This window comes from Nannospalax galili, unplaced genomic scaffold (genome assembly GCF_000622305.1).
Source record: "Nannospalax galili isolate Female #2095 unplaced genomic scaffold, S.galili_v1.0 scaffold1176, whole genome shotgun sequence".
NCBI lineage: Eukaryota > Metazoa > Chordata > Mammalia > Rodentia > Spalacidae > Nannospalax > Nannospalax galili.
In genome coordinates, this window is record NW_008338883.1 from 1,750,256 (window position 1) to 1,766,458 (window position 16,203).

General features: G+C 46.8%; 2 protein-coding genes across 5 annotated transcripts in view; both read left to right on the top strand.

Moving 5' to 3' along the window:
• Window positions 1–5,912: 5,912 nt before the first annotated feature.
• Window positions 5,913–16,203, top strand: part of Glb1 (galactosidase beta 1) — a 123,302-nt gene continuing 113,011 nt past the window's right edge. Inside the window, exon 1 of one of the 3 annotated variants that reach the window (XM_008833429.3) lies at window positions 5,913–6,096. In XM_008833429.3, coding sequence (XP_008831651.1) covers window positions 6,022–6,096 — 75 coding nt within the window. In that variant the 5' untranslated portion in view covers window positions 5,913–6,021. Of the gene's footprint in view, window positions 6,097–6,495; window positions 6,624–16,203 lie in introns of those variants that run through there. The other 2 variants (XM_029563678.1, XM_029563677.1) reach the window with 2 other exon arrangements.
• On the top strand, window positions 6,509–11,951 carry Tmppe (transmembrane protein with metallophosphoesterase domain). Of its 2 annotated transcripts, none has more exons than XM_029563680.1 (2): window positions 6,509–6,623; window positions 9,006–11,949. In XM_029563680.1, exon 2 carries the CDS (start codon window positions 9,117–9,119, stop codon window positions 10,452–10,454), a length of 1,338 nt encoding a protein of 445 aa, XP_029419540.1. In that variant the 5' UTR covers window positions 6,509–6,623; window positions 9,006–9,116; the 3' UTR covers window positions 10,455–11,949. The 2 variants fall into 2 exon arrangements, with proteins under 2 accessions (XP_029419540.1, XP_029419539.1); XM_029563679.1 differs by lacking the exon at window positions 6,509–6,623 and adding an exon at window positions 6,644–6,929 and having other exon boundaries at window positions 9,006–11,951.

The following is a 16,203-nucleotide window of genomic DNA, read 5'->3' on the forward strand; positions in this document are numbered from 1 at the left end:
TGAGTCACTTGCAAAGATGATACCCTTTTGTGTCCAAAAACAAAGAAAAAGAAAAAAGAAAAGGGGACGGGGAGAAAAAAATGAAAACATTCTCTCAAATTCTGTCAAAATTCAAAACTTTTTTTTTCCGGACTGTATCCCAGGCTGTCTTTGAATCACCATGGATGGCCTTGAACTTCTAATCCTCTTGCCTCGGCCTCCCAAGTGCAAAACTATTATGTAATCCTTTGGCGGTGTGCCATTATAGAAAAGAGGATATGGCACTGGTACAAGGCATTATCTGGTCTGTGAGTCTAATTTTGGTTTTATCAACTGTCCCACTATCATCTTATAAATTCCAATCTTCAGATGCTCATCAGTTCTGGTAACTACCCCATTACCTAGTGAGTTTAATAGTATCTCTATTTTACCAATGAATGAGCTAAGGCTTGGAGAGATTACATCCCTCAGTCAGAGAGTAGATGGCAGAAATGGAATTCCAACCCACGCTGAGATTCCAAACACTACACTCTCTTGGACCCCAGTTGCCTGTGGTCTTGAGGACACAGGAAGTGGAGGGTTGACTGGGGGTTGGAACTCCTGTGATACAGCTTTTGTAGTCATCATTCGTAAGAGGGTGGCACTTTTCCACAATGCAGCTGCTTTTGAGTCACCCAAGCTTCTGTAAATAATTCCAATAAACTCATGGACTCACCAAGCTGGAATTGGATTGCCCTATCTGGGGTGAATAAACATTTGTTCAAGTCTCCCCAGAACACAAGAGGCAGGCCGATATCTGTGAGTTCAAGGCCAGCCTGGTCTATAAAATGAGTTTCAGGTCAGCCAGGGATACACAGTGAGACCCTGTCTCAACACCCCACAACCTTCTACCAAAAAAGTCACACAACAAATTGGCCCCAAAATAGGGATATGATAGGATCAAAGATGAGTCTGAGAGGAGCAGATGCACGACCCCTGCTACGGGGAGACAAGACATGCAGTCTAGGCTGAGCTGTGTAAGGATGGAACGTCTGTGAGAGTGATCCTGATGTGGTTGTCTTTTTCCATGTAGTGTGGAATGACATGCTTTCTTGCTGCAGGCTTTTAATACCGGGCGATGGGGAAAATCAAGGTAGATCTTCCTTGGCAGAAGTTCCAGTGTGGCCGTCTTCCTCTATGTGAGATGGGATGATGCGGCTTCTTAATGAACAGGGTGCACCAAGAGGAACAGAAAGATAGGCTCAAGTGTTCATGACTGTGAGTCATAGGAAAGTTAACTCTGGGACCTAGCAACTGAAAATGACTGTCTGGTGGACTTTCCCAGATCATCTCTTGGATTGTACAACCCCCTCCAACAAATAGGAAAAAAAATCCAAGCACACTCAGGAAGTAAAACCCAGTAGGGGATTCTCTTAGAGACATGCATGGGCACTAAGAAGAAGTTTGTCCCAAGGTGATCTTTGGGACATCACAAACCTCTAAAGGGGTGATGCATATGGATTGTATCTCATCATATGATTAAAACATATGATTGCCAGGCATGGTGGTGCACGCCTTTAATCCCAGCACTCGGGAGGCAGAGGCAGGTGGATCTCTGCGAGTTCGAGGCCAGCCTGCTCCACATAGTGAGTTCCAGGCCAGCTGGGGCTACAGGGAGACCCTGTCTCAGAAAGACCAAAAAAAAAATATGATTAAAAAAATATTTTTATTGGGGCTGGAGAGATGGCTCAGGGGTTAAGAGAACTGACTGTTCTTGCAGAGGACCCAGGTTCTATTCCCAGCACCCACATGGCGGCTACAAACCTTCCTTAACTCCAGTTCCAGGGGAATCCGAAGCCCTCTTCTGACCTCTGCAGCACTGCACGACATGGGTGTACTCACATACATGCAGGCAATACACTCATACACATAAAATAAAAATGATGAATAAAATATTTTAACCCGTCTTGTGCAATGCCCACAGAGGTCAGAAGAGGGCGTCAGATTCCTCTGACACTGGAGTTACAGCCTTGTGGGTGCTGGGAATCAAACCCAGGTCATCTACAAGAGCAGCCAGTGCTTTTAACTGCTGAGCCAGCTCTCCAGCCCCTGTTCCTTCCCTTTTTTAATTAAAAGCCTGTCAACCCAGAGCCAGGGGACTCTTGAGTCACTTGTCACTTGCTTGCTGAATCCCAGTCCTCTGTGGAATGTCCTTTTTGCTTTCACTTGCATTTGTAATGAATGTACATTTTTGCTACTGCTTTTCTGTGTCTTGCTCAATTGTTTATTCAAGACACAAAAAATCTGGACATCATCTCATGGAATACCATCATGACCCTACCTTCAGTAATATAAAGATATACAAGGATGCCTGAAAATGACTGACAGACTAGACAATATATTGCAAGCAGTCCCTGAAAGTAGCTCATATGGAACAGGATGATGAGGAAGCTGGGCAGCAGTTGCACAATCCCTGCTATGAGTTGTTAAGTGTCAATGCAAAAACAGAATTCTCGTCTCAAAAGGGATAAGAGCTAGTTTCTTCTGGAGCCAAATATGAGTGACCATGGTCTGGGAACACAGATTCAGGTTATTCCAAATTCCATATTCCAACATAGTAACAGTTTCATGGAGTTTTTATAGTAACAGAACAAAGAAAGCTGTAAATCAAGATGCTTTTCAAATACATTGGTGGTAGGGGCTGGAGAGATGGCTCAATGGTTAAAAGCACTGGCTACTTGCAGAAGACCCGGGTTCAAATTTCCGCACCCACATGGAGGTTAACAACCATCCCTAACTCCAGTTCCAGGGGATCTGATGCCATCCAGGGACATTCCAGGGGATATGATGCACTTACATACGTGTAGGCAATACATTCATACACCTAAAATAAAATAAAAATAATAAAAAAATTCAAATACATTGGTGAAACATTAAGTAGGTGGATACAACAAAAGAGAACCCTCAGCTCTAGGCCTCAGATGCTATCTGATGACATTCAGCTTTTCAGTTGGTGAAAGCTGGTGGTCTGCTAAGTTAATACATTCCAACAGGTTTTTAATCCCAGCACTCAGAAGGCAGAGGCAGGTGGATCTCTGTGAGTTTGAGACCAGCCTGAGTGAGTTCCAGGCCAGCTGGGGCTATAGGTAGACCCTCTCTCAAAAAAAAAAAAAAAAAAATTCTAATCACATGACCAGCCTTTGCAGAAGATTCAATTTCAAGACATAATTCTTCTGGGAACTTTCATTCACAGTTCCTGCTGTTGGACAAGCATCACATTTTGTGCACGCAGGAGCCACATATTTATTCCCACGTTGCTTTCTCCTGCTTTTAAAATATTTTTATTTTGCACGTAAGAGTGTTTTGCCTGCGTGTATGTAAGTGCACCCGTGTTGTACAGTGTCCAAGGAGGCCAGAAGAGGGTGTCTGATCCCCTGGGACTGGAGTTAACAGATGGCTGTTAGATGCCCTGTGGGTACTGGGAAGCAAATCCAGGTCCTCTGCAAGAGCAGTCAGTGCTCTTAACCACTGAGCCATCTCTCCAGCCCCAACTATCCCATTTTTTTACTCCCATGTCCCCAGTAAGGGCACACTACGATTACAGACAGTGCTACCACGTTTGTGGGTTCTGAGTATCCAAATTCAGGTTATTTGGTTTGTGTGGCAAATGCTTTACCCACTGAACCATCTCTCCAGCTCTGTTTATTTATTTTTAGGGACAAGTTTCACTCTGTTGCTCAAGTTGGCCTGGAACTGTCAATCCTTCTACCTTAGCCTCTGCAGTGCAAGGATTATAAGCATGGACTACCACGCCTAATCTCCTATTTTGCTATACAATATAAAAGGTTTTCTAGAATACCAAAGATTACTAGTTTAGCTTTTTAAAAAGTAAAACAGAAAAACAAAAACCTTATTTTTAAAAACTTAGTTATAACCAGGCATGGTGGCACACGCCTTTAATCCCAGCACTTGGGAAGCAGAGGCAGGAGGATCTCTGTGAGTTCCAGGCTAGCATGGTCTCCATTAGTGAATCCAGGCCAGCTGCGGCTACAGAGAGACCTTGTCTCAAAAAGACCAAAAAAAAAAAAAAAAAAAAAAACCCAAAAAACAAAACTTAGTTATAGAAAGCAATACAAAACAAGCAGATGACTTGATGAGTTATTTTATGACAACCACCCTGCAGGTGAAGGAACACTCTCCAGCCCCCATCAGCCTCTCCCAATCTTAGTGCATCACCCCCATAGGTATCCTCTATCCTTGACTTTTATCTCCATCACTCTCAGGACTGAAAATGAAACTATTTTTTATCCTCTTAAAAAATTCACATTTAAAAAATGTTAAAGAAAAACGTATTCCTTTTTTTAAATTAAAAAACATTATTTTAGCCGGGCGTGGTGGCGCACGCCTTTAATCCCAGCACTAGGGAGGCAGAGGCAGGCGGATCTCTGTGAGTTCAAGGCCAGCCTGGTCGACATAGTGAGTTCCAGGCCAACTACGGCTACTGGGAGACCCTATCTCAAAAAAGACCAAAAAATAATATTTTATTATTATTGTGTGTGTATGATGTGAGCATGGGTATGCCCATACTACAATGTGTGTGAAGGTCAGAGCACAACTTTGGGGAGTCAGTTCTCTCCTTCCAGGGCGGATTCTGGGAACTGAACTCAGGTTGTCTGGCTTACATGGTGAGTGTTTTTATCCACTGACCAGCCCAAGAAAAACATATTCTTGTCCAATAAAATTCTAAGGAAGACTTCATTTGACTGTTTAAATAGGGTTCAATGCCATGACAGTAGGTGAGAGATCTCACCAGACTCCAAGCAGAATATGCAACTGGACTGTGCAGACAATTGGCAGAGGGTTCAGTGTTTGGGGAGTTCTATCTAAACCAACATATGTAGCCCAGGCTGGCCTCAAATTCATGGCAATGCTCCTGTCTCAGCCTCTGGAGTGCTGGGATTTGAGGGGTGAGCCAACATGTCTGGCTCTGACAGCAGAATTCTTGCTGAGCCTGAGTGACCAATGCCCCCCAAGGACAGAACTAACTGGGATGACCAACGCTGAGACCCAGGGAGATGACACAGAGGCTCTAAAGTCTGGTCAGAAGAACAGTCGGTCAGTTAGCAACCACATATTTATTTTTCAAAATAAAAAGTGAATAAGGGCTACCGCTCAGTGGTGGAGTACTTGCCTAGCATTAATGAGGACCTGGGTTCCACTCCCAGCACTGCAAAAATAGATAAAACAAATAAAACGAGACAAGACCTAAAATGAGTTATAGGTTACAACTTAATAGGACTAGGAAGTCTTAAATATGTATATTTAAGTCAATCTCACTTAAACCAGGTGTGGCGGTACATGCACTCAGCACTCAGGAGCCAGAGGCGGAAAGATCAGCTCAACCAGGAAATGGTTACTGCTCTCATCACTGAAAACCCAAAGATGGAAATGAACCTACTGTAACTTGAGGCTGGCATTTGGATTATCTTCCCCACAGCTGAGTCACTCTGTTCAACTTCTCAGTAACCAAACGCACTGAAATAACCTTCATGGTTCATAGCTTAGAGAACTGGGACCCCCAGAGTTTGCGTTCCTAAGTTTCCAGTTATGGTTGAATCACCTGGACCATGGACATGTGTGTGCACACCTTGTGAGTGTGAGGCCACAAGCTAGGTTTCGGATTTTATGGGGCTAGGTTTCTACAACCAAGAGCATTTAGGTCTCAGTGTTTTCCATTTCCTCATTCAGTTATCTCCAGGCAGCCAAGAGGCCCCTGGTGATGTCCAGCTGCCAAGCATTACCAAGCATTACCAGAGGGACCAGCAGCTGCCTGCTGGTTAAAGAAAGCTGAGCCGGAGTCACATGGCCAGAAGAGGCCTGGGTCCCTGCTCCCAGCCAAGAGCCTTGGGGCGGGGCGGAGCTGAGGGTGGGGGTAGGACTCTGGGGGTGGGTCCTCCCCGGGGCGGGGCCAGACGGCCGGTCCTCAGCCTTGGGAGGCCAAGTGGCTGGCCCTGGTGCCCACTGCAGAGCTGAGCCGAGCAGAACCGCAGCTGCAGCGCCATCATGACGAGAATCCTGGTTCCCAAGCTGTCCCTGCTCCTGGTGGCGCTGCTGCTGAGCGTTGCGTCCGGCTTCGGGGTAAGTCTGAGGTGCCACCGAGTGGGGAAGCATCGCTGCTAGGAACCTGGCGGAGGCTGGGGCCACCCAGGGCTCTGAGAGCGGAAGTCCGGGGACCCCCCCATCGCCCCCCCCCCAAGCCGGCAGCCAGCAGCGGGGTGCAGGCAATGGTCGGGCCTCGCGTATGGGGCGGGCCGGCTAGAGGGCCGGGCGGGCCGCGCGTCCTTCCTGGTTGCTGGCGAGCTCCGGTTCCGCTCCGGCCAGCTCTGGTGCAGGCAGCTGCTTTCCGCTTTGAGTAACGCGATTTGGAGCTAGATGGCGTGCGCCTAAATCTTTCCAGCTTCGGTTTCTGGGGCGAGGGGCTCCTGCTGCGCGCGGCTGCTGGAGGGCGCCGTCGGTGATGGAGTGAGGCGCGATCCTTGTCTATCTTGCTTCAGGGAGCGTTCCAGAAGGAGAAAAATGGGGTCCGAAGACGCTCCTGCAGTGGGGACATCCTAGTGATTGCTTTCGGGGACATTTCCCTTTTCAAACATCTCGTCCGCCTCTAGGTAACCACCTGCCCGCCTACTTTTGGTTTGGGGTGTTCATCACCTTGCTCTGTCCTTTTTTAGGGTTTGGCGGTGCAGGTGCTCAGTCCTTTTTTAGGGCTTGGCGGTGCAGGCGGAGGGTGGGAAGAGGCCAGGTGCTGGAGGCTATCTGCTTGGCAAGACCGCGGTCTGGTGAGGCCAGTAGGTGAGGCACCTGGAGAGGCCGGCACCACGAGGGACAGGGCGTGGTGGAAAGCGACTATTGCCCCTTGCACTTTCAGCCAGTCAACTTGAGGCCCTCCAGAGTTCAGATGGGCTGAGTCTGGGGTAAGTTCAAGTCCAAGTGGGTGCACTTTGAGCTTTCTTCTCTCTAAAAGTTTTAGACAATTAATGCAAGGCTTTGGATACGCATCGAGGACAGAGAAATGGCACACGTTTATTCAAAATAAGGGTTGAGATTTTTAAGTATTTGGCGAGTACTCACAGCTGCTGGGAATGCTTTCATTGGGGGAGGGGGAAGGCTAGCAGATGGGGGAGTTCAGGGGAAGAGAGGCGGGGTAAAGGGTAGAAGGGAACTCAGATCTCAGCCAGTATCAGGGTGGGCAGGAAGAGAAGAATTTATGAAGGTCATCAATCTGGTATAACAGCTTAGGTAGGAAGGTATGTGGTGCCCTCTCGGAGAGGCCGCCTCGCGTTTCCCCAGGAATTCTTAGGTGTTTCTCTGGAGCAGCTGGATAAAGGCCAAAGGAAAAACCAGCAGGCTAGCCCTCCATTATTTCCTGTTTGCACCTGCAACAGTTTCAAATTTTAGTTATAGACAAAAAGTTAAAATGTATATCCATTTCTAAGCCGGGCGTGGTGGCGAACCCTTTAGTCCCAGCACTCGGGAGGCAGAGGCAGGCGGATCTCTGTGAGTTCAAGGCCAGCCTGGTCTACATAGTGAGTTCCAGGACAGCTGGGGCTACAGGGAGACCCTGTCTCAAAAAAACCAAAAAAAAAAAAAAAAGTATATGTATTTCTTTAAGAAGTCATAAACCCATTACATATTAATAAGCAATGTCCTTCTATAAGTGTCTCACAATCAATTTTAGGATAGAGTTGCAGTGCTTACATTCTTCTTTTCTTTTTTCTTTTTTTTTGTCAGGGTCTCCCTGTAGCTCCAGCTGGCCTGGACACTATGTAGATAAGGCTGGCCTTGAACTCATAGAGATACACCTGCCTCTGCCTCTGGGATTAAAGGCATGTGCCACCACGCCTGGCAGTGCCTACATTCTTAATAGAAGTCCGTTTTGTTTTGTTTTTAAGTCAGGGTCTCTTGTAGCCCAGGCTGGCCTCAACTTTGGTATGTAGTTGGTTATAGCCTTGAACTTGTGATCCTCCTGCTTCCAATTGCTCAAATGCTGGGAGGACAGGTGAGCAGCACATTGTGACTGTGGTGCATCTGCTCAAACTCAGGTCCTTGTGCATGCTAGATAAGCACTCTATTAACTGAGCTACATCCCCAGCCCCAGGAAACCTATTTTGACATCTGAAGCCATATCATGGGTTGGCGGTCTCTGGAAAACTCCATTGTACACTCACTGGGGGAGTAAGAATGGAAAGGCAGTGATGGATTATGTTGTTATGAAAATTGTTTTGACTCAATTAGAGGATCTCCCCAGATTACATATTGATAACTGATAATTTAGAATAATGCTTTTTTCTATTACAAAAAAACAGTTCATGCTCATTGTATGGAAATTTTAAAACACTGTTAAGATGATGAAAACTGAGGCTCGAAATGTGGTTTGATTGGTAGCATGCTTGCCTAGCATGCAGGAAGACCAGGGTTCTACCTCCAGCACTACGTAAGCCAACTAGGCATAGTGGTAGATGCCTGTAATCCCAGCATTTGGTAGGAAGAGCCAGGAGGATAAGAAGTTCAATGTTAGCGCCGGAGCAATGGCTCAGCAGTTACAAGCTCTGGCTGCTATTGGATAGGACCCTGGTTTGGTTCCCAGCACCCACACAGTGGCTGATAACTGTTTATAACTTCAGTTCCAGGGGATCCAATACCCTCTTCTGGTCTCTGTGGGCATATATGTACTTAGATACATGCAGGCAAAACACTCATACATATAAGAAAATTAAAAAAAGAAGTTCAAGTTCATCCTTGCCTACATAGTGAGTCCAAGGCCATCCTGGGCTATATAAGACCCTGTCTCAAAATAAAACAAACAAGAAAGCTTCCCATTATGTCATAATCCTGTGTGTTTTTAATAATAACATGTAGCAACTGACTGATATTTAAGTGCTGTGGATTAGAGGCAGGTTGGACTGATTTAAGTGGTTTGGGGTTTTGAATGGGGATGAGGACTCTCTGATAAACTATCCCACAAAGCTGATGCCAGTTCCTGGTTACAGGCTGAACTGACCTGGAAATCTCTCATTGGACACTACTGCCCTTTCTAAGAAGGTCACTCACCTTCCAGAGTCTGCCTGCACAGAGCTGGTGGGGACTCCAGAGAGGAGAAAATGGCACTCTTCAGGCAGCTGTCCCTGGGTTCCAAGGCCGCCCTGGCTGCAGCCACTCTCTTCCTGTCTATGATCCTCTCTCGCTCCTTTCTGGCAGAGACCCTTGAGCTCCAAGCCTGGCGCTGGCTGTTTCGCCTGCAACTCGCCCTGTTTGTCAACTCAGTTATGCTCGTTGGTTCTCTCTACATCTGGCGGAGCACAGTGAGCAATCTCAGCCACTCCCAGATGCTGAAGCCCATCTGTTTCCAGCTTTGGAAGCTGGTGGTTACAGTGTTTCTGGCCCTGGCACACTCCAGTTTCTTCACCACAATCTTCTTAGTGGCAGAGGAGCCCTATCTTTTTTCCTTGGCAGCCTACTCCTGCCTGGGCGCTTATATCATCATGGTTTTCTTCCTCTGTATCCTGAGCTCCATGGAGCAGGCCTATCAGTTCTTGGCCTGGCGCAATGGTAGAGCCATGGGCAGCATTGACAAGACAAGAAAGCAGCTTCTCAGGCCTGCCCTGGCAGTGGTGGTAACAGCTGTGCTCAGCACCATTGGTCTTCTAAATGCCGCCCAGCCCCCAGTAGTGAAAACTGTGTGGGTACCCATCCAACAGCTGCCCCCCTCTATGAACCACCTCAAGATTGTGCTCCTCTCCGACATTCACTTGGGGCCCACGGTGGGCAAGACCAAGATGGAGATGTTTGTGACGATGGTGAACAGGTTGGATCCAGACATCACAGTGATAGTGGGTGACCTCTCTGATTCAGAAGCCTCCATCCTGCTGACAGCAGTTGCTCCTTTGGGCCAGCTCCATTCCCGCCTGGGCAACTACTTCGTCACAGGTAACCATGAGTACTACACATCAGATGTCACCAACTGGTTCATGCTGCTGGAGTCCCTGCATGTGTGGCCTCTGCACAATGACAACAGAAAGATTTATGACCCCAGGGACCTGCATGGTGGTAAGGATGACTGGATCTGCTTGGCAGGTGTGGATGACATTGAGGCAGACATCCTGCACTATTCAGGCCATGGCATGAATCTCACCAAGGCCCTGGAGGGCTGCGGGCCAGACCATGTCACCATCTTGCTGGCTCACCAGCCTCTGGCTGCCAAGAGAGCCCTCCAGGCACGACCAGATATTAACTTGATCCTTTCTGGGCACACACATGCTGGGCAGATCTTCCCCTGGAATGTTGGGGCCTATCTCTTGAACCCCTTCTTTGCTGGACTTTACCAAGTGGCTCAGGCTACATTTGTGTATGTCAGCCCAGGCACAGCTTACTATGGGATACCTATGAGGCTGGGGAGCAGGGCAGAAATCACAGAACTCATCCTATGGCGGACTCTTTAAGTCTGCCCCCGTGTCCCTGCCCTGCCTCTACCCCTACCTGCTCTGCCCTACCAGCACTCCCGTGGCCACATCCTGCTGGAGACAGTCATTTGCACTGGGGCTGCTGGCAAGTTCAGGCTGGTTTAACTCTTTAGATGATCTATTACTTTTAGATATGCACTTGGGAGTCCACTTGGTCACATAAATGAGAGCACGCCTCTGTTTTCCGGCCAATGTGGAGTGAGGTTCTCCTGCAGCGCTCACTGAGTGACCTGTAGGGTGGCGTTGCTGGAAATGACACCTCTTGCTTAGACTCAGGGAGGACCAGGAGCACTTGCTTCCTGGTAGTTTTAACCTCCCAGTTAGTTAGGACTTGGGTAGGTTCTAAAGTTACAGCTCTAGAAATTATTGTTTTGGGCATTTGCCACTTCAGGAGATGAGGCAATATGGGAGACTGCCTCTAGTTGCCAGAGGAGGCTGTTTCCAGCCTTTCTTCCCTGGTTCTGTCAGAGTCACCTTTATTGAGGGCATCAGAAAAGCCCACTGGAAACAGGGCCCTTCCTGTTTGGATGTTGAGGGGTGGTTGGGCTTGGGTGGCTGGAGAAGAAATCACAGACACTGTGATAGGTGATGGTATTTTTATTACTGCCCAGGAACTTGGAGGCTCTGTAGCCCTGGTTTTGTATAGATGCATGAGATCATTAGGGACAGGCTCTTTCTGGGTTTAGGGATGAGAGAAGGCCAAGGAGGGGAACCATGAGGAGGGATACTAGAGGTCTGGGGATGTGGCTCTCATAAAGCACTTGCCACCGAAAGTGCTTTGGAAAAGTATCTTTACTGGTTACAGTGAGCACAGGGTTCTAAATGCAGGTAGACATGAGCAGAAAAGAAACAAGGCTGTAGAACCCTATGTTCCTGCAAAGAGTTTTGCTTGGTTGAGGCTGGCTTCGTTTTGCCCGTAACTGAATGAAGTGAGGCCTCTAAAGGAATTGTTAATTCCAGGGGACCGTCTTTTATTTTGAAGAAGTCAGGAGATTGGAACTCTTTACCTGTCATCCCAGGTTCGGGTCTGATATATATATTTTTTTTCCTTTGTTTTTGGAGCAGGGTGGGGGAAGCTGAGGCTTGCTGTCTACTCATGGGAAAAGCTGAAGCTGGCATGGGATATGGCTGTGCTCTGTGCCTCTGCTGGTCTGCCCAGGACCTGGCTGTGGAATGGAAGGACTGTCCTACCTGCTGGGTAGATTTCAATCAATTTATTTTGGCCTCTGGCCACAGAAGGATCCTAGAGTTTCTAGACCCACAGGAAAAGCAAATGGGCCTATTTTGTGCAGTGCCTGCAAACCTGTCAGTCCATCCTTTGCCAGGGACAAGAAAGGCTTTGCCCTCAGGATGACAGAAAGCAGCTGTTAGAAAAAGAGACCTTACCTGTGGTGGTGCATGCCTTTAATCCCAGCACTCAGGAGGCAGAGGCAGGCGGATCTCTGTGAGTTCAAGGACAGCCTGGTCTACATAGCAAGTTCCAGGCCAGAAGAGGGAGTTCCAGGGAGACCCTGTCTCAAAAAGACCAAAAAAAAAAAAAAAAAAAAAAAAATGTGTCCAAGGGCTTCTTGCTGGGTATCTTTAGACTTTTGGCTGAGAATTTTGGGCAGGAAGCACAGATGCCCTTAGAGAGCTGCACTTGCTGCTCATGAGGGTGAGACAGTGTCTAGCTGAGGCCTGGCCTCACAGGATCTTGGCTTCCCTCAACCCTGAAATGGGCATAATTCTTGTATCTACCTCAAGGCAGCTTTGCTGGGAGAGTGTTGTGACGCAGTGCCTGAGTTCTGTATGGCACAGCACCCACAATTCACACTCAGTGTTCTGCTAACGTGTCAGTGCTTTGGGGCCTGCTTAGGAACTTTGCCAAGCACAGGTACAGAGAGAGTTTCTGCAGTGGGCTATCCTGGGAACTGAGTGGGTGGCATGCCGCCTGCTTCCTGCGATGCTTGTTGAGAGGCCACCTTTCTACCCCCTGCCAGGGTCTCCTGAGTACAATCTGCTTGGTAGATGGGGGTTCTTCATCTCCTTGTCCTCCTGGAGTAATGGGGTCTCGGGGATGCAGGAGACCACCTGTTCTTGTTCCTGAATAGCTGGGGTATGGCAGTAGGACATCTAGTCAAGTATAAGAAAGGTTTTTGCAACCAGGAATGGTGCTGGGAGCCTTTGTAAAAACCATGTTTTGCTGATGGATTTTAGGAGAGGCAGCTACTCAGCACCTAGCTCCCAGATCCCCTGGGTACCACTCCTGGACCCACCACCCTTCCAGCCCCACAGAGGCCTCTCTTTGCAAGTTCTCTTTCCTTTCTGGGGACCCAACTCCTTTTGGGGGTTCCTTCTTACTGCCCTTCCTGTTCTCCTTTGGGGTTTATCAGACTGACCTTTTGCTCCAACCTCTTGGCACCACTGGTAGCTCTCTGGCTCTCCTGCTATTCCTGTTATTTTATTAATTTCTTGATTTCCAGATCTTGCTCTTGGGGACTTGATGAAGTTAGCTTTCAGGTCCTGTTTTGCACTCTGAGTCCTGGGTACGTCGGTTTCTTTGATACCATTTTGCCATCTGTGCATGCTTCATGCTCTTATTTTGTTTTTGAGGCAGGGTCTTCCTGTATATACCAGATGACCTCAAACTTGTAGTCATCTTCCTGCCTCTGCCTCCCAAGTGCTGGGATTGCTTCTGCCACACACCTGGCTCCTTCATCCAATCTGAACTCTTCGCTTCACCGAATGCTTTTCTAGTAACATAAAAGGGTTGGGCTGTAGCTCAGTGGTTGGGAGATAGCCTTGTATGTGTGAGGATCTAGGTTCAATCTCAGGGCCACTACAAAAAGAAGTGGGACTGGAGAGATGGTTCAGTGGTTGAGTATTGGCTGTCCTTACAGAGGTCCTGGGTTCAATTCCCAGCACCCACATGGTGGCTAACAACTGTCTGTAACTCAAGTTCCAGGGGATCTGACGCCCTCTTCTGACCTCTCTGGGCATTGCATGACATGGGTACATTTACACACATGCAGGAAGTATACTCATACACATAAAATAAAAATAATAAATAAAATATTTAAAAAAAATGAATTAGAGAGATGGCTCAGCATTTAAGAGCACATATTGCTTTTGCAGAGGACCCAAGTTCAGTTCCCAGCACACAGTGGGGTGGCCACTACTGCCTGTAATTCCAGCTCTAGGGGTATCCAAAGTCCTCTTCTGGATTCCTCAGAAACCTGCATTCACATGCATCTACTACACAGAGATATACTCATACACACATAATTTTTTTAAAAAGTGACCAGGGACTCACTAGGATAGCTCAGTGGGTAAAAAGTACTTGTACACACTCAAGCCTGAACCCAAGGTAGAAGTCATCCTCTGATTTCTACATGTGCGCCCTGACATGTACATGCCCACATTCACACACTTCACATACACAATAATAATAATAAATAAAAATCTTTAAAAAATTTAAAATGTAGCCAGGCATGGTGGCACATGCCTTTAATCCCAGCACTCAGGAGGCAGAGGCAGGCAGAGCTCTGAGATTGAGACTAACCTCATCTACATAATCACTTCATAGAAGGTAAACAGATATTCTGTGTATTGCTGACCAGCGTCATCTCCCAATTATGCCTGAATTCCCCAACTGGGTTCTCGATGGAGTGCTCTCCTTGGTTGCACGTATATACCCTGTGAGCAGCGCCCATGGCTCCTACCATCCCTCCGTTCAGTGTTCTTGACCCATTTGTCTTCTCTATTTTGTTCCTGTTTGTGATGGGTAGGGGGAAGATAGTTAAGAACATTTGTTTAAAGTGTGAATATAGCCAGTGATACACTGCTTGCCTCACAGGTCTAAGGCCCTAAGTACACACACAAACGTGTGGTTTTTCTTTCAGTCTTATGAAACTGAGCATGGTGTGTATGCCTATAATTCCTGTACTCCAGAGGCAGAGGCAGGAGGATCACAAATTCAAGTCCAGACTGGTCTACATTAGCCAAGGCTACATAGTAAGACCCTGTCTCAAAAAATAAAAATAAGAGCTAACGGTCCAATTTCATTCTTTTATGTGTGGATATCCAGCTTTTCCAGTGCTATGTGTCACAAGTTTCTTTTCTTCTTTGTGTGGTCTTGGTGCTTTTGTTGAAAATCATTTGATCGAGACCAGAGGGTTGGTTTCTAGGCACTCTTCGATTGATATGTTTGTATTTATGTTGTTATCACACCGTTTGGATTACTGTAGCTTTTTAATATGTTTCAAAATCATGAAGTACTAATCTTCTTTGTTCTTTTATAATCTTGTTTTGACTATTGTGTTCCTTTGAAAGAATGAATTTTTCTATTTTTCTACTTCTGGAAAAAAATGCCTTTGAGTTTTAGTAGGCTAATAGGGTCTGAAGTATCCCAGGCTGGCTTCAGACTTGCTGCATAGCTATTCTAGTTTGCTTTCTGTTGCTGTGATAAACACCTCAAGTCACCTCGACAAACAGCAACTTGCAGAGGAAAGGGGTTATTTCACCTTTAGACAGATTACAGTCTGTCATTGAGAGAAGCCAAAGTAGGAGCCGAAGCAGAGACCTTGGGGAACCCTGCTTACTGACTTGCTCCCCTGGCTTGTTCAGCTACCTTTCTTATATAGCTCAGGCCCACCTGCCCAGGGATAGCATCATCCACAGTGGGCTGAGCCTCCTACCTCAGTTAGCCATCAAGAAAATGCCCTACAGACATGCCCACAAGCCAGTGTTATGGATATTATTCCTCAGTTGAGCTTCCCCTCTTCCTGAGTCTATAGGTTTGTGTCAGGTTGACAGCTGGCTGGGATTACAGGCATACACCACCTGGTTTATATGATGCTGGGGATGGAACCCAGGGCTTCATGAACGCTTGAGGAGCTCTCTACCTACTAAGCCACATTCTGGGACTTTTAGTGGGGATTTTCTTGACTCTGTAGGTAACACTGTATGGACATTCTGGCAATATTGTTTCAACTCATGAAGACTAGAACATGTTTCATAGTTTACAAAATATAGATCTTTGTCTTTCTTGCTTAGGTCTATCCCTAAATATTTCATTTCTTTTCGTGCTTTTGTAACTCGAATTGTTTTCTTAATTTCCTTTTAGAATTGTTAGCTCCTAGTGTGAAGAAATATAGCTCATTTGCCTATTGGCTTTGTATGTCTTACTTTGCTGAATTCAGTTATGCCAACAGTTTTTGTGAAAATGTTGGTTTTGTTTCAGTGCTGGGGATCGAACCCATGGCCTTCTGCATGTTAGGCAAGCAGGCTACAACTGGGCTACATGCAGCTACCTCTGGGCTACATGTATCCTAGCCCATCCCAGCCCACAATAAGGCCTGTTATCTACAAACATCATTCTGCTCCTTCCTTTGAAGTTTGAATGCCTTTTCTTTCTTACCTGGCTCCACTAACACTTGCAGGACCCTATGGCATAGAAGCGGTGAGAGCAGGTCTCCTTGCCTCCTTCCTGATCTTGAAGGGCACCAGCTGTCATTCACTCCCCAATATGTGTACCCTGCAGACTTTCATACATGACTTTTTCCTTCTGTTCTGTCTGTTGAATGTTTTAGTCATGAGAGGGCATTGAATTTTGTCAATTTTGGTTTTTCTGCCTCAAATTGTGTGATGGGTTTTTAAATTTGAATTTTTATTGTTTTATTTTGTTTTTGAGACAGGGTCTATGTAGAGAAGCTGGTCTTGAACTCACAGAGATCTGTCTGCCTCTGCC

What these genes read in the sequence shown, in the direction of transcription:
- Tmppe (XM_029563680.1), top strand. Translation starts at nt 9,117, where the DNA reads ATGGCACTCTTCAGGCAGCTGTCCCTGGGTTCCAAGGCCGCCCTGGCT.